The 24,312-nt window shown below is 37.7% G+C and overlaps 2 protein-coding genes across 3 annotated transcripts; both read left to right on the top strand.

Annotated features, from left to right (window-relative positions):
• The first annotated feature begins 876 nt into the window (after window positions 1-876).
• Window positions 877-6,384, top strand: LOC144194152 (secretory carrier-associated membrane protein 2-like). Of its 2 annotated transcripts, none has more exons than XM_077713006.1 (9): window positions 877-1,056; window positions 1,973-2,050; window positions 2,128-2,214; window positions 3,267-3,393; window positions 3,474-3,602; window positions 3,743-3,902; window positions 3,999-4,100; window positions 4,441-4,558; window positions 4,833-6,384. In XM_077713006.1, exons 1-9 carry the CDS (start codon window positions 1,000-1,002, stop codon window positions 4,965-4,967), a joined length of 993 nt encoding a protein of 330 aa, XP_077569132.1. In that variant the 5' UTR covers window positions 877-999; the 3' UTR covers window positions 4,968-6,384. The 2 variants fall into 2 exon arrangements, with proteins under 2 accessions (XP_077569132.1, XP_077569131.1); XM_077713005.1 differs by having other exon boundaries at window positions 879-1,056; window positions 3,264-3,393.
• Window positions 6,385-6,614: 230 nt separating this feature from the next.
• On the top strand, window positions 6,615-19,486 carry bbs4 (Bardet-Biedl syndrome 4). The gene is made up of 16 exons (XM_077713004.1): window positions 6,615-6,714; window positions 7,537-7,579; window positions 10,264-10,343; window positions 11,226-11,289; window positions 11,463-11,574; window positions 11,765-11,837; window positions 12,377-12,430; window positions 12,509-12,636; window positions 14,749-14,803; window positions 14,895-14,963; window positions 15,150-15,302; window positions 16,132-16,303; window positions 17,326-17,395; window positions 17,479-17,623; window positions 18,284-18,488; window positions 18,906-19,486. The coding sequence occupies exons 1-16, from the start codon at window positions 6,655-6,657 to the stop codon at window positions 19,043-19,045; spliced, it is 1,623 nt and encodes a 540-aa protein (XP_077569130.1). The 5' UTR covers window positions 6,615-6,654; the 3' UTR covers window positions 19,046-19,486.
• The last annotated feature ends 4,826 nt before the right edge of the window (window positions 19,487-24,312 follow it).

Raw genomic sequence — 24,312 nt, 5'->3', positions numbered from 1 at the left:
CTGAAATAGTTCTTACAATAATTTCAAAAAGCACCAACGGGCTGCCAAACCTGAACATCTACAAGATTACAACAATTGAATTAAACTCACTGATAACCTCTTAATTGTCACAACAACAACAGAAAAAGGACTCATCTGTGCTAGTGTTACCCACACGTTGATATACCAGTAACATTGTCTACCTGTAATTTACATTCAGGTCCAATTCAAAAAGGAGGAAAACTACAGGATCCTGGATGAAGATGTACAGATTTATATTGATTTTTTTCCTCAAATGTTTGTAGTATTACATTCAAAAAGGACAAGGGTCTCAAACTTGCCCCCCTCATAACATTTTGCGGTCCTCAATTTCACATCCACCTGAAGTATTAGCTTTGCTCATTGGAATTTTGCGCAGGACATTAAAAATTATTAATTCATCAATCCGCAATAGCAATCAGCTGGGATAGGCTCCAGCACCCCTCGTGACCCTAGTGAGGATAAACCGGTTTAGAAAAAAATGAATGAACATTTAAATAGTGATGAAATATTCCAACAAAGCAAATAGGTAAATAATGTATACTTTGCTTGTATTAAGTTATGTTTTGTTTTATGAAGTTCTCGTGACCTAACATAGCTTCATTTTAACTGCGGGTTGAGTTTGACGTCAATGGACGTCCAATCCACTTTAATTTATGAGGGATTGGAAGCGATCGAATGCGACTAGTGAAAAGTGTGTCGCGTGACAACACGTATCCCCATGTGAAACGAGTTCAGAGAGACTGAAAATGGAACCCAAATGAAGCAAAACATCACCAATCATGCTCGTTTAATCGATTAGAAATGACGCGCGGATGCGCTTCTTTTTTTGCTGTCAAGTGACGTGTCTACCTGTCGGGGCACGCATGCGCAGAAGGCCACCGCGGCGCCATCAGGAGCAGCTGCCACCAGAGTCAAGGTGTCTGTGTTATTATTATTATTATTATTATTATTGGCAAAAATTGCCCCCGCTTCAACTCAATGGCTGGATTTGACAGCAACCCCTTCGCCGATCCTGTGGACGTCAACCCCTTCCAGGTTAAACTTTGTTTTTGTCTACTTTTTATGGGCGGAAAGACTCTTGTCCTTGGGTTAAGGCTCTTGGAGATAGGCGACCGAAACCTGTTTGGTCGGTTGCTGGGTTTGGCCCTTAACATTTTCTTTTTCTTTCCCGAACTAGTGGCACTATTAGCTAATGTAAACATGACTTTTTGGCTATTAAAATAGAGAAAAGGCTAGGAAATACGCTAGGATTCGTACCTGAACAGGTGAGACTTGCAACAGGTGTCGGGAGTGTTACTCAATAAAGCCATAAATAAACCAGAAAAAAATCATAAATGATATTAACCACTGGGTAAGGAACATTTTTGGTTTATTCATTGTTGTGTTATGTTGTTTTTGCTTTAATACGTTGTCATTTATGGCTATTTTAGAGTGGCTGGCATACTTGTCTTTGGTACATATTTGCGAAGGAAAGTATTTGTTTAACCCTTTGTAGGGCAAATAGTAACTATTTTTGGTAATTGAAAAAAAAATAACCCCACAACAATTAGCTTCAACATACGTGGACTTAATACATTAACATTTAATTTAAAAGCCTGCCCTACATGACGAATGACGAAGTTGCAATAGCCCATTATAGTGTTTTGCTTTACATTCATTTATGAATTCATACAATTATTGATAAATAACATGTTGGTAAAAACGACATTAATAAAATATAAATATCTGAAACAAATGCACTCTTGTTAACAGCATAAATCTTGGAGTTATTTTTTTTTTTGATCAGTATTTTCTAAAAGTTGCTCAAAATGTAATGTTGCTTGGATAACGTGACCTTCCACTGCACTTCCTCAGCTTTTGTTGCTCCACATTGAATACGTACACCCTACTGTTGTGGTTGTTAGTCAGAACGTTGACTAATATTGGGAATACTCCATTAATTGTTTTCTAGGATGTCTCAGTCACTCGAGCTACCCAGGGAGTCATCGAAGATATTCGGGAATACAACCCATTCGCTATCACTGAAATGGTAAGTATTGCACTTATCAACTTCTTAATTATTTCTTGTGTACATTTGGGCTAAAATCCAGTTTTTTTATTTCACAGAGGCACCACAATGACACTACCATTCCCATCTCAGCTGTTGCATCTCAACCAGCCATATTACAAACTTCTGTCGAGCAGGGCTCACAAGTGAGACAGACATTCAAACCAATGAAAAGGAAATATTAGGAGATACTAAATTTGGGATTTTTTTTGTCTTTCTCTATTGCACTGGGGTTAAGTCGGTGCACAAATGAAAAATATTTTTCTCTTGAGGTAGTTCAACACAAAAGAGAACAAATTCCTCACAGCAAAGTGTGGACTCACCAGGGATTGAACCCTCGATCTCAGAACTATGAGGTTGACATGCTAACCACTCTGCCCTAAATTAACCATTTAACACAAAGATACCGTGCAACCAAGTTATGAGCACCTCATTTGTAGGTGTTTCTTTCGCTATGGCAGAAAGTGGGACTAAAATTCCTATTCCTCCATCAATTTTTACCAATCAACATATGTAAACACTTGAAGATGTCATCTTTGGCATGGACACTGGACCCCAACGCTACATAATGTTGGCACAAACTTTGTTCCAATTTCTTTTGTTAATTTACCATACAGAAAAATAATATTGGAAAACTCAAAAGTATCACTTTTGCATAAAAAGGCAATGCACTTTGAGTGGCACAACTTTTCAGTCTGTAGTTATTTTCCCCTATATCAATTGTTTAAAGACATCTCCAATGCATATTTGTGTTTTGTTTCCGAATGTGTCACTTGAAATTCAAAACGAGATTTTTTTTTTTGTAAAATCTTGCCTTAACCATTGAGAACCGTGTTAAAGGTATTTCCAAAAATCGTAAATGTCTATTGAATTGTTAGAATCATTTTATGAACAATTGAGGTGCATTTCCTGCATATAACACCCATTTAAAAGAATATCTTGTGTATTTTAATTTCAAGCAAGGGTCATTACATCTTTGTGTTTTACATTTGTCATCCACTATTCGTGACCAATAAGCGTAAACCAAAGGTAAATTCCGCTAATTTGGGCAAAGGGCAATTTAGAATATTTACATTGTACTAGTTGATTGCAAGGTATTTTGAAACACAACCAGTTTAAGTCGTCTTGGTAGCAGTAATGCCACTTCTGGCTCCAACTGCAATACAATAGTTTTTTGTTCTTTCTGTTCACCCAGCAGGCATCTGCTGCAGCCATTGCAGGTCAGGCTAATCTGCTCAAGCAACAAGAGGAGCTAGAGAAAAAAGCAGCAGAGTTGGAGAGGAAGGAGCACGAACTTCAGAACAGAAACACCCAGAACACTGGCGGTAAATCTCTGCAAAACTTTGAAATTGGTGAAGTTATCAAGCAAATATTTGAGGTAACACATTGTGGCTTTTGACTTCAGTCATTGAGAACAACTGGCCGCCTCTGCCTAAGTTCTTTCCTGTGAAGCCATGCTTTTACCAGGACTTTGAGATGGACATCCCAGAGGAATTCCGCCGGATATGCAAAAGAATGTACTACCTCTGGATGTGTAAGTAATTTAATGTATTTTTCATAATCAACAAAACGATGAATTGTGTCTTTGATTTCTGCCTTGATTTTCTTTTTCTTTTTAATTGACTCCTATCTTTTCCTTATTCATGACGTCATTGATCCGGACCATATACGCAGTCCACAGTGCTACGTTGTTCCTCAACGTGCTGGCCTGCCTGGCTTACTTCACAGTGGATGCTCAGTACGGAATCGACTTTGGTCTGTCTATCCTCTGGTTCCTTCTCTTCACCCCCGTCTCCTTCATCTGTTGGTACAGACCTGTATACAAGGCATTCAGGTACACTGTGTTAGGATGGTGCCTTTTTGATTGTAGAGATATTGTTTTGGTGTTTATCAACGAGTACCTGTAATTCTTTCTGTCTTTTCTTCCTAGGTCAGACAGCTCCTTCAGTTTCTTTTTCTTTTTCTTTGTTTTCTTCTTCCAAGTGGCTGTGTACATCATCCAGACTGTGGGAATACCCAAGTGGGGCAACAGGTGAGAGATACACTGGATGAGTAGTCTTCTTGGTTGTGGTTTCTGTGTGGCTGACACATTTTTTTCCTTATTTGCATTTGTTGTATTGTGCCATCTATCCTTCTCTTTTGAGTGTCTTTGACAGATTGCGGATTTCCTCTTTAAATGGTTCTATATTTTGTAAGTGTATGGTTCTTTTCTCTCTCTGAGAAACTCTTGAATACATATCCATTTATTACTCACCCGACCAAACAGCTTTTATTTTTTGGCCAAGGTTTTGCTGATAATTTTAAGATTTAAGGTTCCGTAGTGCTCACTGCTTGTACATAGTAATGTGTTCGTTTGTCTCCATAATTGACAGTGGCTGGATTGCTTCCATCACCATGATCCGTGTAAATTTAGGAGTGGCAGTGGTCATGATGGTGGTGGCCGGCTTTTTCACCGTCAATGCTGTTGTGGCCGTCCTACTTTTGAAGATGGTAAACAAAACTTTTGACATCTTTACAGACGATTCTTAATTGTGCAGATCACCTTAATGTCATGAGTAGCTGGATTTATGCATATACTCAAAATAACCTTGAAAGGGTAAGGGACTCTTTCTGGTAATTAGAAAATACAAAACCTTTATCTCATGAAGTACTTGGCTTCCCTATTTTGTCTAGTTTGTAATAAATTAATTAATTTTATTTATTATTTTAACTAACTAACTAAGTAAGTAACTAACCACAACACTGAAATGACATATCTCTAAAGGTCCACTCAAAGTACAGACGAACAGGAGCCAGCTTCACCAAAGCTCAACAGGAGTTCTCCAGTGGCGTCATAAGCAACAGAAGCTTCCAGTCTGCTGCGACTACAGCTGCTCAGGGAGCCTTTGGCAGTAACTAAAGCGTGAAACTGTTCCCTTTTTCCAGGTTATCTTTTCCGACTCATTTCCCTGCTGCACAAATAGTAATAACAGGGAAGAAACACTAGTTTTTTTTTGTTAAACAAGGGGAATATGAAGGGAGCATGGTTTTATACTGTCTATAGTAATGTGCAAGTCAACCTGTAATTGGCTTGCATGTGCTTTGAATTGGACTCTATTGTACGCTGAGCACCTTCAGCACAATGAGACATAGTATGGAGAATTATTTGAAAAGTTGAATTAGCAGAAGAGGCAGGGAACCTTTCATTGCAACAACACTAAAAAGCACTTTACCAGTTTTAGTCAAGTTTGACCATGATAAAGTGCTGTTAGTGTGCTATGTTTGACAGCTTATTCAAGTGTGTTGGAGCTTGAGATCTTGTTCATTGTAAATTAGTTAGATTTTTTTTCATCTTCACTTTTAGAGGAAATAAGATAGTAAGTGGAATGTTGAGGAGTGGAGGAAGCTCTGATAAATGTATTACTGTCCTCTCTGGCTAATGACAATTTAAAGGAAAACAGGTTAAACCTGTTAATATGTGATTCAAACGTGAAAAAGAGATGGCCGACGTCAGTTTCAAAATCTCAGCTTGTACAGACTCTTAAATGTTGTTTATAGGCAAGTTTTTATTGTTACTCTTGCCCATTGGCTATATTTTTTGTGCATCCTTTTAATGATTGATGAAGGGAAGATAGTTAGGGGGTTTCTTTTATACTGGTGCAAATGAAGGGCAAAAGTAATTGTTCACAATCGGAAATTAAGCTGTGCCTTAAGATAGTGTTTGCATTTTATATATTGTGGTTCTTTTAGAATTCCACACTTGTTTGGATTTTCAATGGAAATGTATTTATTCACTGTTATTGAGAAAATTAGACCGAGATTAAAGACATAAGGAGCTCAGTCATGTGTCCATTTTTGAGACACAGTTAAATGTATTAAAGATGGCATGTACTGGATTCATTTTATAACATTCTAGATACCTAGGTACCTCCTCAGACTCTCTGGTCAATAGTTTTATTTGTTCTTTCTACTATTCCATTCCCGATCAACTGACATGGCTTGTCATTGTCATTTTCTATCCTGTTTTTCTTGCTTAAATGTATAAATGTTGAAGTTTTAATTTTGTTGTTACTATCAAGGTTAATGTCTGGAAATATGAAGGAAGAGGTACTTTCAAAATGTAACATTTTCAGTTTATGATAAGACACGTCATAGCCGAGCAGGAATTTTTATTTTTTACAAATGTAAAATGTGTTGTATACAATCTTTGTTAGAATAAGCGGTACATAAAATGAATGCAACGTACTTGGGTAAAGTGTTTTGATGTATTTTTACTTTTAGGGTTTCTGATGGGACAGTTGATTCAATAAATCCCAATTGAATTCTTGTTGATTGAATTGAAGTCTTGAAAAGAGTTATCCTTAATGACTTAAACTATTTCTTAAGTATAGTACATCATACCTGTCAACTTGTACGGTTTACACGTATTTTATACGTTTTTTACCATTTCAAGTCATGTACGCCGTACACCCTTTTTTTATACGGGGATTTTTATTTTATTTTTTAAATCGCCATTATTTATGAAAATAGTGATTGGTAGACACTGTAGGGGGCGGTAGCTTTCCAAAGCCCCTTCTATTTTACTTTCATCTTCCGGATTTGTATCCATGGCAACAGCCATTGGCGTTTACGACTCCAAGATGGCTGACGAGGAGCAACACACGCCAGTGAGTAAAATGTTTGTTTGCCGTTTTCGAAGTCTTTTCAATTCCAGAAATAATTGCAGCCTGTTCTAATTTAGAATTTGCGAAAGCATACATTTGGGTTTATGATCACGATTCGAAAAGTGACGACTCTTTAAGCGGATCGAAGTCGAAGCTAAGTTGATTATGTCAATGCTAGCAGTAACACCGTGTTTAATCTCCCTGGCTCAGCTGTACAAACAATATATATACATATCATCACAGATCTGAGTTAAATAAATGTTCAATGTAGTATTTTTATAAAACCACCGATTTATGCAATGCTGCAAAGACCACAGTTATCTGGGGTTTGTGGTAACGTCGTGTAGTTGTCAATAAATGGGAAAATGGTCAGGTGGTGCAAAAGTAGAAAAAAAAGACAACTAGCATTAGAAAAATGTTCGATATAACAAGCCGGTGTGAATTTTTAATTCCAAAGGTTGCAATTGCATGTTATGTATTCATAGATCAGGTATTATTCTTATCTCTGCAACAAATTACCTGAGGGTCTAAGTGTACTAAGTTAGCGTCTTTAAACTAGGGCTATAATATCACAATTGCCCCATCCCTCAAATTCCATATTGTATGACTTTTGCGTTCATCCATTTATTAGTTTTATTTGTGCTTCCTCTTGTAATTGTTTTTGTTTTAACTGTCTAGTTAATTGACTGATTTAATGTAACCCATGTCTCTAATTGTATTTGAGTTTTTGGGCCTCTTCTTGTTTTTTCTGTGATGTAAAGACATTTGAATGACTTTGTGTTAAATTAAACTAGACAATTATATTTGCCTCGTGTTGTGTTTCAGCTTCCAGTGGTCTCAGAAGTTAAAAAACGTCGGGCACCAAAAGGTAAATTAACCGCTCTTGATGTAAAAACATTTGTATCTTCAATGTGTGTTTTCCTGCCACTTATGCGGCCCAGTGGATGAGTGTTTAGTGTGCCTGCCTTACAGCTCTGAAGTCCTGGGTTCAAATCCAGATCCCTCCACCTGTGTAGAGTTTGTATGATCTCCCCTCGCCTGCACAGGTTTCCTCCGGGTACTCTGATTTCCTCCCATATATAAAAATCATGCAATAACAGTGTGCAATATCTTGGATTATGCAATATTGTAGAATACACCTTGCTCGGACCTGACTTTTTGTGTTTTTATATTTCTTATGTTTTTACTGAGAAAAGGCACCGCCAATTTTGTCATACACAGCTGTGTATAATGACAATAAAGGCATTTGATTGATTGAATTGACCTAGGTATGAGCGTGAGCGTGAATGGTTGTCCATCAATATGTACCCTGCTAATGGCTCGCCACCGATTCAGGGTTCCCCCGCCTCTGGCCCGAAGTCAGCTGGGATAAGCTCCAGCACCCCCCGCCACCCTAATGAGGATAGAGTGGTTCAGTAAATGAATGAATGATCTACTTACTCGGTAGGTAGTGTACTATCTACATCTCTTTTGACATTGATGCGTGTGTGACGCCAAGTCTCCTGCAGGGGTCGCTCTCGCCCTTTTCCAAATTGGCCTTTAAATGAAGGGATGTAAGGAAATGGAAGAAAAATAATTATACCACCAAACGACTCCATGATTTATAGTTTCTGAAATAGATTGAGACTGACGTAAAACTGTGTTTTCAAGCATTTTATAAATGAGCTTAAATGAAATGGTATAAGGAACTGTTGAATAAGGAACTGAGAATTGTATACATAGTTACAAGTATAATTATTTAGAAAATGAGGTCAACTCGTATTGCATACTTTGCCATACCGCTTCTCCTCACAAGGGTTGCAGGGGTTGCTGGAGCCTTACACAGCTAACTACGGGCACCAGGCACCGGACCCCCCAAATTGATGGCCAGCCAATCATTGGGTAGAAGGAGACAGACACACCTAGAGACAATTTAGAGTGTTCAATCAGCCTACCATGTATGTGTGTGAGAAGTGGGAGGAAACTGGAGTACCAGGAGAAAACCCACGCAAGCTCTGAGGGAACATGCAAACTCCCCACAGGATCCTGACCTGGGATCAAACCCACGATCTAAGAAATTGTGGGGCTGACGCGCGAACCACTACCCTTCCAGCACACCCACTTTTAGTTAACCTGACTCAACTTTGCTGGTATAAATTAATTATACAGTAAACTTGTGGTTGATTTATAATATTTAAAACCAAAAGGCTAAAAGCTACCAAAACGGCTTTACCATTGGTGTGTGTAGTACTCAAATTCTGACTACATAATTACATTTGATCTGAAAATTACAAGAAGGAATTAAATGCAGAAATGACATTTTTTGGAGGCCAAACTTTATTTCCATTACATTTTCTCTGACTTTTTTCAAGTGTGTCTTTTGATCTCAGCATGGGTTTTGTCCGCTCTTCTTCCCCCCATTAGAAGAGTTAAGGCGCACACAAGCGTTAGCCTGATCAAATATACAGGAGCAAATGAAACTGCAGCATGTGTGGGGTGAAGTTTTTCAACACCAGACTATTTTAGGAGACTCCATGCTGTGCCCTCTTTCCCGGCAACTTTTCTTTGTTATTATTATTCTTACAGCACTTGCAGCAATACATGTGAAATATGTATGCCATCGTTGCACACCAGATCTCGTGTAGTTGACACCGAGGAGCTTTGGCGCCACAGCTGAGAGAATATGATTGCTGTCTCAGCAGGAAGCAAGCGGATTAGGTCACTGCAAATAGGACCATTCCCAATCTTGACCAAGTGAGTGCGTGCGCTTGAAGCTCATGGAGCCACGGAGAGGATTTCAGAGAACAACTCGGATGTGGCCGCGTTTTCAACGGCAAATCAAAGCAGCACCGCTTGAAGTGCTGACAGCAAAGGAACTAAGAAGAGCTTTGTTGTAATTCGCACCATTCTTACAGAGGCGGTTCATTAATGAGATTCCTAAATGTCAGGGACAGATTTAAAGCTGAACACTGCTTTTCACATTTCTATTAGCCCCTATAAATAGACTTGAATATAAATTGGACTTGTTTCCTTTTGAAAATAAAGATTTGCCCTTTACTGCTAAGAAGATTTGGACTGTTGTGGCCCCATTTCTAACAAGCCAGCTATCGAGTATTCTTCCTCAATTCCCCTTGCATTCTGTCACCAGTACCTGACTAGTGAGAGGCATTGTTGCCCAGGCAACGAGCAGACCATCTTTACCTGCTGAAACGTTAGCAAGATTGAAAGTGTGGCATCGTGACTTGTGAGTTGATTGCCGTTTCTTGCGCAGCGTTAACGTCTAGTCTGCTGACTGTCGAATTGGGTGGTAGATAATTTATTCATCAGACAAATTAGGACTGTATGAATTGAAAATGGCCTCAAATAGACTGAGCGGTGCTTTTCTAAGAGGAGGAAATGCTTACAAGCCGTGACTGGCAGCGGGCCATGTGGATTTGGCTCAAAGACATTCTAATGACTGCAAAAGGAGGGAACTCCTATGATAAATCATTCAGACGTCAACAAAGACATGATGTAAATGAGAAATGGTAATCAGTGGAGAATACTATTCACTTTGCTGTTTTTTCCCTCTAGCCCCTGAGCTTCCAATAATAGAGAGGAGAAACTGGCTCATTCACCACCACTATATACATAAAGACTATGAAACCTGCAAGGTAACCCTCCCTATTTTAATGTGTTTTTACCCCCTATGCTCTTTATTCACATTGGCCAATCACAAAATTGAATATATTCGAGTACCTGCACAAGAAATATGTCACACTAAGCACTATTTTTAATACTTTGACTCTGCAGTAGCTAATTCAGAAACTCCAAACCATATTTAAAACATGAATACTGGAGGCTCAGTGACTTTTGTATCCTTCATGTTCTAATTCATCAAAATTCCAACAACCTAACCATACACATCATGTATCCCAAATTTCCTGTATCTGATTTCTATTGAATACTCACAAAAACATATTTACTCTGTAGTTTTTCCATAGTTATTCAGTAGGTTCACAGGCCAGCATAGCCCCGGCTGTCAGAAATGGGCTACTGCTAATATTACTAACCCTATCTGAAATGAAGAGCAAAACTTGTTTTTAAGGATCTGTTGCAGACTCAAAACACTGAGCAAGAGAGGTGATCAATGTAGTTGTTCAGAGAAGAAACCTCAGTTATGGATACTACTATAACATTTTCTAAAGGAACAAACTTGGAAACTAATCTGAACCTTCAGGTTTGGTGTAGATATTTCCACACAAGTATAAAAAAATACAACAAATTGGTTGCGTTGTGTTGAGCCGTTTTGTTAAACCTAATGGTTAAGCTGATTCCTAACAACAGTTATATGGTGTGTGGCTATCCATTTTACCTAAACCAGACACCATCTGTACTATTGATCTGCGGACCAAAAGAAGTAATTAAGCAACAAAAAGAGAACTTACCTTGTCTTGTATATGTCATTGTCCAAAAGGTTTATTGTGCAACATTTCCTTTTTTTGCCAGTCATACCTGACCATTTGACACCCCCCCCCCCCCCCTTGTCACTGTAGATGATCATCAAGGAGCAGTTGCAGGAAAGCAATGGGATGTGTGAATATGCCATATATGTGCAAGGTGAGTTAGTGCACACATGTAAATGAAGTGAAATATCTGGAAAATGGGATCAGCGAGATGTGCTGACATGTGACTCTTGGACCACTTACTGTGCCTTAGATGTTTAATGGAGGGTTGTTTTGTGCAGTTTAAGCTCTTTTATGTTTGTCTGTTCCCTTTTTTTCTTGCCACAGCACTAATCCTGCGTCTTGAGGGCAAGATTCAACAATCCCTGGAGCTGTTTCAGAGCTGCGCTATCCTTAATCCCAGCAGCGCTGACAATCTCAAGCAAGTAGCCAGATCTCTGTAAGTTAGCTCCGGACTCGCTAAACATGGAGAATTTTTCTAATGCTCTCAGCTCTATAAATTCTTGAGGGAAAGTTTGGAAGCCCAAGCGTGACTGCCACTGTTATTGCTGTAGGAAGGATAATAAAATATATGTTGAGCATATTAAGAATGTGCATTCCTCATATGGATCCTGGCTGTCTTCTTGTAGGTTCTTACTGGGAAAGCACAAGGCAGCGATTGAATTCTATCGTGAAGCTGCAAGGATTAACGAAAAAGACTGGGTAAGAGACAAAAAAACAGTCATGTCCCTGTCAGTGGACCGTGTCACATTTTGTTCATATTTAATAGCTAAAGTGCTTCACTACATTTGGAAAAAGTAACCAGATCCAACCTCGAGCTGAACCTTGTGTTTCACTGATGCTGGCCAATATATATACAAATCCATTTTACACTGATCTCTATATTCAGTTTGCTTAACCAGATGCACGGGCTTTATTGCATTTGGTGACTAAAGTACAGCGCTATGACCCCCACCCCTTTTCCCCCCTCATAAGCGAGGGTAATTTCATAATACACCACATGCACGTCTGCAGGCTTGCTTGTCAAGTTGTGCCGCCGTCTTGCTACAAATATGTGCATAATTTCACTTCATGTGATGTGCATTGTGCCATGGGGCTTAACGTTTTATATTGCCGGCTAAAGTTTGGGGCAATCAGGCTCAGGAGCCATGAAAGATAACTAAATATGAGTAGCAATTCAACTGTGTACTAAAGGACTAAATACTTTTGGGTTGTACAAATTCAAATTTTCTTCACCTCAGGAAATCAGTCACAATATGGGTGTATGCTATTTCTTCCTCAAAGACTTCAAACATGTGAGTCTCTGCCGTCTTTAAGAAATAGATTTCCAACAATTCTAAATTTAAAAGGGAATTTTGTCTTCTGTTTGTCAGGCTGACGAGCAGCTCAACATCGCTCTACAGTTAAATAAACATGACACGACTTTCATGATGCTGGGGAAAGTCCACATGGTGGCCAGTGAAACTGACAAAGCCATTGATGTCTATAAGAGGGCAGTGGAGTAAGTTGACCTCAAGTTGGACTCAAAACAAATAGCATACACTGAACTTTACATTTCAATGGAATGGACTTTATTGGAGCAATGACTAGTGAGAGTGAGCAAAAAAGGTCTGAAGGAACAAACATTGACTGATATAACATGGCCTGTTATGACATGGAAGCTGAGTTCTGTTTTCAAAATCTGGGAAAAAGAGAACATTACATGAAAATATGCAGATTTTCACAAATCTGTGGTGCATTCTTCCTCAGAATGCATCAGTTTAGCCTGAAGTTTCATGTTTAAATTTCAGGGGTTTTGTCTAACCTTGCCAACAAATCAACCAGATGCCAGTAGAGCACATATTAGGAAACTGCTTTTATTGCTCTGTGTCTTTTTATAACAAAGTATTACAGTATTTTCACCTTTTTGTTTTGAAGTATGAGTAAAACAAGTGAAAAAATATATAATAGATGAAAACAAACAAATATAAGTCACATTACACTTTAATTTGTGTGTTGGCTTTGCCAAGTGAAAAGTCACTGTTAGAACTTTATCAAGACCATTTTAAAAGAGTTCATTTGTTGGAAAACTTGGCGTTGAAACCACCTTGTGCTGGACGTGATGTGCCAACTGGTAGATATTAAGTAAGACGGGTTTATTTGTTTATACTAGAACAGGCGTGGGCAAACTATTGCAGAAAGGGCCGCAGTCGAAGCAGGTTTTCAACCCAAACCATTATAGAGGAAACTAATCTGGTGATTTACAAGTCTGATCTGTTGATTGCATTCATGCCCTGCTTGTTTCAGGAGTATCCACCCTTAATGGGTGAAGACTTGCATCTACAGCGGCCCGTGAATCTCGCCAAGTAGAATATTTGAATAGAAGGGGGGAAAAATATGATTATTTCTGATCACTGCTTTTTTTTTTTTAACCTGACCTGCTAATCCCGATGGCTTTTCATAAACGTTTCTTTTCAAACAACTTTCAAGTAATAATTTCCTTTGCCTAAAATTACAATGCAGCTTTATTTTGCTTTACAAAAACAAAAGGTTTAAGGAAATTGATAATATCATTTTTCTGGAGATTGGAACTCCTGAATATATCAGGCCTACCAGTATATTTTCAAATCTTTACATCTTTTTTAATTCTGGAACAGGTTCAATATGAGCCAAAATGTGAGTTTTCACTAAACGGGTATTACCTGACACAATTAATTTACAAAGAAAAGACAGTAAGTAATGAGGCTTCCTCATGGCCGCGAAAAAAATTCTATGCATCTGAAACTTCAATACAAAATGTACCCTTTTCCTCGTTAAAATAGCAATTACCATAATGTTGGAGTTGTGAAAGTATAAAAATATCCAACAGCTTTACTTTAATGAGCGCAGATGTCCTCGGGCTAATGCAGCTTACTGACTGTAGACGAGATGAGCAATAAAGTTCAGTTATATCTTTGGTGAGTGACCGATCACAATCGCTCGATCAACCAACAGATTAATCAGTGCACCTTTAGTGGATACCCATCTTTTACCTTTTGCCACAAGTCTGTTCTTTTGCTCTTGTGGCAGAGTCCCTGAATAGCAGAAGAACAAACAGTTTAAATCACTTAGAAACATACACCCTTCATTTGGCCAGCATTTTCATTTTTTTATTTTAATTTGAATGTTTCCCCTTCATTTATATGCTAAGATTTACTTGTCAAGTCTGCATTTCAGACATTTCCACGTGGAGAAGTTTACATTTCTCTATTGATTGAGTTCATTTCCACCTCAATTGATATGCTGAAAATTTAAACATCAGACCTTGGTGTGCATAATTAAATTATACCCATGTCATAGTGCTCATTATAGCTGCCTCCTGGTGGCAGTAAATGAATCAATCAAGTGCTCCAGCACTGTTATTGTTAAATGAGATCCATCCGCAAAGAGCTTGATGTAAATTCTGATTTCCCCCCCATTCGTTTTGCAATTAATATGCCGCCATTGCATTGAAACCGGTCCTGATTGAATAATCAGCACGATCTCAGAATTTTAACTATGCTTGCTCATGATTAAACTGAGCCATTATAAAATGACAGTCATTGCTAAAGTATTATTTGTTTCATTTTTGTTGTTGTCACATCCTGATTTTCAGATTCTCTCCAGAGAACACAGAATTACTGACAACCCTCGGTCTGCTCTATCTCTCTGTAGGTCAAATGATTTTATTGGTATCATGTATACTTAGGAGAAATGGTATTTTAGTGATAATAATGATTAACACACACTTTTTTTTTCCAGCTTGGTAAATACCAAAAAGCTTTTGAGCACCTTGGAAATGCCCTCACATTCGACCCCAACAATTACAAAGTATGTACTACACACCCGTGCACAGAGACTTTATGTTCTTTTGGTTTGATTAACCTGCCTGATAGCATGACATTGAATAATCCCAAAATAAAAAAAAAGGTCATTGCCTGTCAAATAGATGACGTCACCAATCTCCTCTTTCCAGAGTCACGTGGGCTTCTTCTAATGGATTGCTTTTATTTGCAGGCCATACTGGCTGCAGGCAGCATGATGCAGACCCACGGGGATTTTGATGTGGCCATGAACAAGTACCGGGTTGCGGCATGTGCCGTGCCTGAAAGCCCCCCTCTGTGGAACAACATTGGCATGTGCTTCTTTGGCAAAAAGAAATATGTTGCTGTAAGTAGTTTTCTTCTTGGATTAACTCTTTTCTAAACCACTGCAGGTAGTAATCCACAAAAGGAACGTACAAACAAGAGAATGGTTTGGTTTATTTTCATCGTGTTTTGGTACTTGAAAGTAGGACAGTCAGGATTTTAATTTACCGTATTTGTTTGCAGCTATACATTTATCTGCATGCAATTTAAACCTTTAATCTGTACATGAAAATAGGTACATGAGACTTTATGCTAAATTTGTTTTATGCAAATGTTCAGAAAATATATTTCATCTGTGTCTGTCTTCCCACGGCACTTGATTAAAATTAGCCAATCCCAAGGGCAGAGCTGTGGAACAATGAAAATGTCACTCAATTCAGGCTCTTTATTCATTCAGGGTAAGGTGATTGGTTGGTGCATATTCACACTCTAGCTATCATTTTGCAAATATCCACTTTGTTCCTGTATATAAACATTAATTCTCTTAGCTACTTTCACATCATTCCTCCCCATCTGCCACCTAATGAAGTTACATTTCTGAGCTATTCACAATAAAGAACTAGCCTCAGAATTAATAGCAAACATGATTTTATTGGATTCAATATATTTGCTTTCTGATCCAATCCAACCAGATTGGGTTCTCTTTTCCTATCTTAGTTCTAAATTTCTCCCACCGTCAAATTTAAAGAAGTTTTTTTTTTTTCGTTTTCAACATTGACGGACAGTCCTTGACTGGTGCATTAGGTCTGCTGAGAATCCCTCTAGTTTTTCTTAATGTTATATTTTATTGAGTTTCTTGTCAAACATTCAGCTTCTGAGATGTATCGCCTTTTTATCTTTTTTTTTTCCAGGCCATTAGCTGCCTGAAGCGAGCTCACTACTTGTCTCCTTTTGACTGGAAAGTATTGTACAACCTGGGGCTGGTTCACCTTACCATGCAGCAGTATGCTTCTGCTTTCCACTACCTCAGTGCTACCATCAACCTGAACCCGCGACTGGGCGAGCTCTACATGCTGCTGGCAGGTAACCACACAAAAACTAGCCGTTCCTGCAAAAAAACACAAGCTCGTTGGATGCTGTCAGAATGAGTTTTTGACACTGCTTAGATGCATTGTGTGTTCCCTGATTTTTTAAAAATAAAAGCAATTTATCTTTCCCACGCTTTGAATGCGAAGGCCTGTAGTTTAGTGTGGCTAATCTATGTTTTTTTTTAAATTTGTATAAGCTAATGAGCACCATGTTTTTTTTTCCAGATAGATAAGCCATTGTGCTATCTGTTCACATATTTATCCAATGGGCATTAGTTTAGAGGGCAAAACATGAGCAAGACCAAACATGACATCTACAGGCTGACATAAAACATATAGGCAACAATAAGTCCACAGTTAAAACATCAACCCTTAAGGCCAAAAGTTCCAAGAATTGGTTTATAAGTGTCCTTAAAATATACCGTCAAATTTCAGTCTGATCCAATCATGAAAGTCCATGAATTGGCAATTTTAGTGTCCTCAACAAGGTGAACAAAAACAAACAATGACATTTCCTCCAGACTAGTCCAAAAAAAAAAAAAAAAAACCACAAAGTTGCCTAGTTTTTGTTGATTTCACTATGTTAACAGCTAAAAGCTCCTAAATGAAATACCCAGGGTGGAATATTGGTGATGTCAATTTTCCATGAATGATCAAAATCAAGGTCAAGAGTATTTATTTGGGAAAGAAAGCATGGTTGCTCACCACTTTGTAAATTCAAACATGTCTCATTTTTAGCAATGTTCTTGAATTTTTGGAATGTCCTTACAATCAGTGGAAGGAAAAGGGGAGACAAAATGTTTTTTCTTCACCAATTTTAATCATATTTGTAGTCTTAGCTAGCTTATCAAAAGCTTAGGTATTGCAAAAGTCTTCACTTTTCAGGTTTTTACCCCAAATGTTTGATTTTAGTAGAGTGGTTCACAAATGATAAAACATACCCTTTGGGATTTACGTTTCACGGGCAATGATTTCATTTTATAGGATGGCAATAAACATTTATTCTTTTAATAACAGTGGCTTTGACCAATTTGGATGATGATGAGAATGCCACCAGAGCGTACGAGCAAGCTGTCCATCTGGACCAGTAAACAATCTTCTATTTTCTATTGCATTTCCTATTAATCCTTTTACTTGCAGTATTTCATTCCTCTCAACTTTTCTCCACAGATCAAACCCTTTGGTCAACTTAAACTTTGCAGTTTTTCTTTACAATCATACCGACAAGACAAGAGCGCTGAATCAGTACGAGGAAATGGAGAAAAAAGTCAACACGCTGAGAGACAACAATAGTAGCTTTGACTTTGACCCTGAGGTACACGATTTGCTGATGTGGTGATATATGTTATGAGAGGAGCAATATGTAAGATTTGCACTTCAATTAGACATTAAAGAAATATGTTTTTTTTTAAATATATCTCTAACACGATCTTCAATGGTTATGCAAGGATTTTCACATTTATAAAGCTGTCATCTTGAAAAAGTTATTGTTTTTGTCCTGTGTGACAGTATACTACAAGAATGCGTACTTGTAGAACAAGCGTGTGCAGTAGTCATAAACATATGCAGGTGCAATGATACTAAAAGTGTGCGTACTTCAAAGTCAAGTCAAAAGCCTTTATTGTGATTATACAACAGCTGCGTATAACAAAATTAGTGGTGCTACCTCACAAAGTGTGTTTCCCAATAAAACATAAATAAGTCATTTAAAAAGTCACGTCTTGGCAAGGTAATTCTAAAATATTGCACATTTCTTTATTGCACACCCCAAAGTTATTGCACAGAAGGGATTGTGTGTCGTGCTAATGCGAGTCTATCTGTGGTTTACAATTTTAATTTGTTGTTGGCAGTCAGGTGCTTCGTGTTTTAGCAGAAACCTCATTAGTTAAATTGTCTGTACTGAATCGGCTGGTCCATGAGGACAGGTTTGGAGAACCCTGCTTTTAATCACTCAATTGTTTCCTCCTTGTCAAAGCTTATAGACATGGCCCAGAAATTGGGGTTAGCACTTCAGGTGACAGATAGTGTGATGTGGACTAAACCGTCCAAAGACTCCAAGTCCAAAGCGGGCGCAGGAGACCTTAATCCAAGCCCGGGCGCTCCCCTTGGCACTAACCAAGCCCTAGGTCAAGCCATGTCTTCTGCTGCCAGCTACAACAAGAACATCCAGCTAGCAACAAGTATGTTTGACCTCTGTAATACACAGTCAATGTGTGGTTTGAGTTTATTGATTCAGGCTAAAGCCATGTTTCTTCATCAGATTAGAGTAGGTCAGTTTCATTGTTCTATCCCCACACAGCCACTACTCTGTCAAAAAATAGCCAATTGAATTCTACAGAGTACCAATTCCAGCTACAAAATGGCACAGAACATTCTTGCACACAATTCATTAAGTTTGTCCAAAATACTTGCCCATATCCATTTCAAGATTTGCTAAATTCAGTGTCATTTTCAGAATAAAGTAACACTGTTCTGTTATTTGAAAGTGCCAGACATCATTTGACAAATTCAATAATGTATTATATATATTATAGGAAGTACAATTTCTAAAGGATTTTTTAAAAAAAATAACATTTTGACATTTCTTTCTTTCTCAGAGGGACCCTCCACGTCACTTGACCCTGACTCAGACAGGGTTCCCAGCCCGCCCTCTGATCCACCTGGTTCCCCAGAATTTGCCCAAGCAGAAGACCCCAGACCCAAATCTTCCAAGAGAAGATCAAAAGTAGAAGAATGAAATAGTAAGGCCATTTTTCTGCTGCTTGTTTTTCTTCTTTTTTTAGTTTACTATTATGTTGAGAAAGGAGATATAGCTGCCTGGTGTGAGTGTTATAAAAAATGGGCAATGTTTTCTCCCCAGCATTCTCACTTGATCATTATATAAAGGTCTAAACAGAGGATATTGTTCAAGGTTGTTTACGAAAATGGATATGCAGGGCATTTGTATTTCCAACAGTAAAATGAATGCAGCAATCATTGTTCAGTAGAGGGATTTAACGGTTTGACATATCTTTTGTTGGGTTTGAATAGTGAGTTTTATATATCGAATGCCAAGTGTATATAGAGTAATGTATCTAATATTAACTACTATTTTGCACTAGATTAGTTATCCTTTTGGCCTGCTATTAGCTGGCAACCTTTTTAGGTTACTGCCCACTGTTGGTTGGGTTAGGCCCCAGTACCCTAAAATTAATGAATGAATCCACAAAGGAAAAAAAAGTGATGAAACGCTAACGGAGACTCTGATCCTTTAATCCTTTGTTTCCGAACGCTTTTAGTAGGTCTTACCTAATCGTCCTCACTGTACATATGTGATAATCGGCCCACTTCTTCAGACATATTGTCTGTAAATCTTGTATACGTATCTCTGTTTTCCCTTTTGATTGGATTTCTTTAGTTCTTTACCCAAAGCTTTCTCCATGAAGAAATTTAATTTGAATTAGATGTTTGGAAATTGTTGTAGAGAGGAAACAGTGGATCAACATATATTTTTCCCTGTTGTAGTTAAATAGAGAAATATTTTTTTCAGTAAGCTATTTTTGGCACATTTTATTATAGTATACTTGGATATATTTTAACTTCAAAAGTTTTTGTTTTCAAGGCTAACATTTTGAAACAGCCTTTTTATATCTATTTTATTCAGTTTGAATCATTGTTTTAGTGACTACATTCCAACAAAACAAACCAAAAAAAAAAATACAGTTCAATGGGATATAATCATATTCCTGAATCCAACTTTTTTTTGTCTCTTACCCAACTTCAATCACTAGTGGTTCAAAAGTGCATCTTTCTTAAACACCACTATGATGCATATGCTCAAACACGCAACTTAATTGTAACACAGAAGAGGAAGCTTTGACTGGACAAAATGAAAATAATACTTAGACGAAGAAAATGAAGCTCAGACTGAAGAAGAACAAAACAAAGCATGTGTATTTACCACATTTACAACAATGTACCTCAATGAAAGGCTAACATAAACAATGCGTTTCTACTTTTAAGAAAACAATCCAGCATATTTATTTTCTACGGAATTAAATCTTCCTTTGTGTTAAAGTTTTACTGACGTTAAACAGTGGCAAAGATTGTCTGATTCCTATTCTGCCATCTGTAAATAAACCCGGTTGCTCAACATGCAGTTTGTATTTGTTCAGATCCCCATCATGGTCATTTTAGGATTTCCATCAGGGTATCTGAAAATGCATCAGTGCATAAGAAATAAATATTGTGATATTCACCCCAACAACCATACCCTGTGGCTTTCAGTGGGTCCCCTAAGAGTCAAAAGCTCGATTTTGCCTCTGTTCACAGCTATTGGTACGTTTGCAATATCTTACAAGCAATTTGCAAGTTTACAAGTAAACCCAACTCATTGTTTACAGTTTGCTTTCAACCTATCGTGTTGCAATTTTTTTTTTGTATACTAATAGATTCTGTAACAACCCAAGATACTGATATTCAAATCAGTCCTAATAAACTCCTTGCGTCTTGTGATTTTCTTCTGGGTTTTTGTGTTGTTGATTTTTATTTTTTGTTTTGTTTTATTCATTTCAAATGAGTCTGTTTAACTTCCCTCCCTCACTCACCCTTGTCCAATTCAATCCACTCGCTGAGGACATTCGTATGCCCACTTGAATCACATCATCAAGAGTGTCAGCTGTCATTTCAGTAGATCCAGCGTCGTCTTCTACCTGTCAGCTCCTCTTCATCACGATTGCCTGTTCACCAGAGTTGATGAGTAGTCCTGCTTCACATCACATCATCCCACAGAGGATGTCTTTGGGTGACAGGGCCTATCAAATAATGCCGTTCTGACCAGTCCCATTACTCTTGAACCTCTTTTACGCATTCTTTTCGGGTCTTTCCTGAATAAACAGAAAATGTTGACATGCAGGCTGCTTTCCCCAGTGCTTCTATTTGCACCACATTGTTTTGTTATTCTTCGTCTTTTTCAATTTCACATCACCGAAGCCCCAAAGCTGAATCCCATATGCATCTACCCCTAAAATGGTAAGCATCTTTGAAAATACAAATATCACGTCTTTTCTTGTTCTTCACTAACAGATTATTTCGATCCCATCTCGCTCTTGGCAAAACAGTATTGTTGACATTAACAATTTTGTGGGATTTAGTTGCATTTTGATAATGTGTCCAGGGTCTTGAAAATGTGTCCAAACTGGCCAACTGTGACCTGAAGCCCAAATTTTAGTGACACACTGCAAATTCTACAAATGTAATTGAATATGACCCTCACAAGAAACTGAAATTCTGCCTATATTGTATTGCCTTTCTCATTTTTACCATTAGATGGATCTACTCACTAAAACAGCTGATGGTGAACCCTGCCAACCAAGGAAGCAGTATAGAATTTCAGGTTTGTGTTTTACATTAACTTTTGTAATGAATAATCTTCAATGTCTTGACTGAATTATCTTGGTTGTGATTTTCTTGACGTTTTTATGCTGTCATGGGACATGAATATAATAACAGTATAAATATTTGTATACTTGATGATTTTGTTGCTGGTAGGCCATAACTCATTCACTGTCATTGACAGTTAGACATTAAATCAATTTCAATTGGGAGGACTGACATTGAGTGATCATGTGTCACTTACGTTGATGTGAGATAAACGGCCAATGCAGGCCCATCTCAGTCAAAATATATTGGACATATATCACCGTCAATGGTAGAAAATATTACTTTTACTTCGCTCCAAACTGGGAGTACCTGTCGCACGTCTGGGCCAGCCGGAGAGTACTTAACCCTTTACCCTGGTTCTTAAATGCTGTATGATGTAACTTAGTTCAGTGAGAGTCAAAACTCATTAGTATTCTAAACGGCGTCATCTAAAAGATGGGCAAAAGTACAAAAAAAGTAAAGTACAGTTGGGAATTGGAGTTTCATTCCTTTGTGATATGATCAGTTCAGAGAATGCTGCACGCTAGGTGATGAATAATGTTCGTGACTCTGCCTAATGGGCTGCATGGTGGTTTAAACATGGTGTGAGTAATACAAACATAGTATTGTGTATTAAAAAAGTTGATGAAAGATGTGCCTAGATTATTCAATGAGAAATATTTTTTTCAGTATTGCACACAGTCTTGGTTGGTGAATTGTTTCTGTTGTTATTATTATGAATATGCCATTTATTTCCTGAGTTGTTTGTTTAGACCTTTGACAACCTTTTCCCTGTGGAGAAAATAGTAGAATCTAACTGTAGTCCTTGCAAGAAGGTACTGGTTTGTTAATCCAAATGTTTTAAAATGTTTAGGTCGAGAAATGAAATATGAGTTTGGTCGTGAAATATTTTCATTCATATCTCCAGATATTTTTTTTTACCAGAAACACTTTCCATTAGAAACCAAATAGGTATTGGGCAGGCCATCCATCTTCCAAGGGGGTTGTTTTGCTGTTTAAGTCAAAACTGTTGTATACCTAAGCCCTTTACACATTTCTATGTAAATGTTCAGTTTATGTAAAAGGGGAGAATACATTCACTAATTGTCCTCATAAATATACAGACCAATGTCTGAATCATGTTATATGTGAATATAGAGACAGTTTTTTAATATTGTTTGCAAATAGCCAAACTGATGTTTGCTTTTTAGATGTTACAGGACAAATGTTTGCATTGCATCAAATGTGAATGGATCCTCACAATTCAGATGTTCTGTTAAATCTACTTTTGTCCGTTTCTGTATGGAGTTAAATGACTTCATGTTCTGACCTAAAAAGCATGTCAATGCTTCTATCCTGACTTATTGGCGACCACTCTTGAGTGTGCGCCTCCCCTCGGATAAAGTCAGACGCCACCTTAGTCCCAAACCAAATGAGGAGGTATGATGTTAGGCCCACTCATCCAAGACATAAATATTAAAGTTTCCCCTTCGTATCATACAAATCCGTTTTCCTCTTGTGGCTTTGGTTATTTGCTTTTAATAAGACATGTTTACGTCTATGCTTGATGTGAGCGTCGAGGTTAGAACTGGGGACATTTGATAGTGTGAAGAAAATTTCCCAGTGGAATGTTTTCTCAGCAGTGGTGGTGGGTTACACCTGGAAAATGGCAATCCAATGGAAGATGAGATTTAAGAGAGACGAGAGTGTTTACAGTCAGGCTGTAAAACAGATGTGGTTGTAAGACGGTGAAGAGCGGTGTTTGTGTCTGGAGATCTGACCTGATTTTAATCTTCTCGCTTCAAAGGATATGATCTGCACAGGCTAAAGATATCTTATTTATAAATGCTATATGTTTTTTTTCCAATTTGACCAATTTCATGGTTAGGACCAAATGCATTATGGAAAGCAAATGAGGTCATTAGTGCAGTTGATGATGTGGAAGAAAAGCACTCATTTCTTGTGCAATTCTCAATTTAAAAGTCCCTTTTTTTCTAGAGAAAGACAACTGAAGAAAACTATAGTTAACCAAGTGCAATTTATAATGTATTCTTTAATTTAGAGCTGTTGAATGTCAAAAGTTAGATTTGTTTAGTGGTTAAAAGGGATATTTCAGATTTTGTGACTGATTTTCCTAGTGGCATTTACCAGCAACCCGTACAAAAATGAGGCTCAACGTGATCTCATTTTCTAATGCTTTGGAAATAGTTTTCTTTTTTTAATAGTTAATTCTTGCAAAGAAATAAAACCGCAAACGGCAAATCAACTCTTACTAACGTTTTTGTCCAATGGACATAATAGCTAACAACACGACTATAATGCTCGAAATAATTGATGAAAACGCACATTTCAAAATAATTGAAAGTTTTGACAGCGTGCAAAATGCTAGTTATTTAGAAAATGATTTTGTGTTTTGAAATCAATCATCATGGTAAGTTGAACAAAAACGAAAACTTTCATTTCTTGATTTTTTTTTGTAGTTTTCTAAAATCTCAATCTCAATTCAGAGAAATTACTAAAGCATACACTCAAGGGAAACAATAACAAAAGGTGTGTGCATTATAGCTCACTTTCCTTGCTAAAAGTAGATTGAATTCATGGTAT

This window comes from Stigmatopora nigra, chromosome 3 (assembly GCF_051989575.1).
Source record: "Stigmatopora nigra isolate UIUO_SnigA chromosome 3, RoL_Snig_1.1, whole genome shotgun sequence".
NCBI classification, from domain to species: Eukaryota; Metazoa; Chordata; class Actinopteri; order Syngnathiformes; family Syngnathidae; genus Stigmatopora; species Stigmatopora nigra.
The sequence above is the reverse complement of the archived record's forward strand: the minus strand, read 5'-3'. Positions and strand labels throughout refer to the sequence as shown.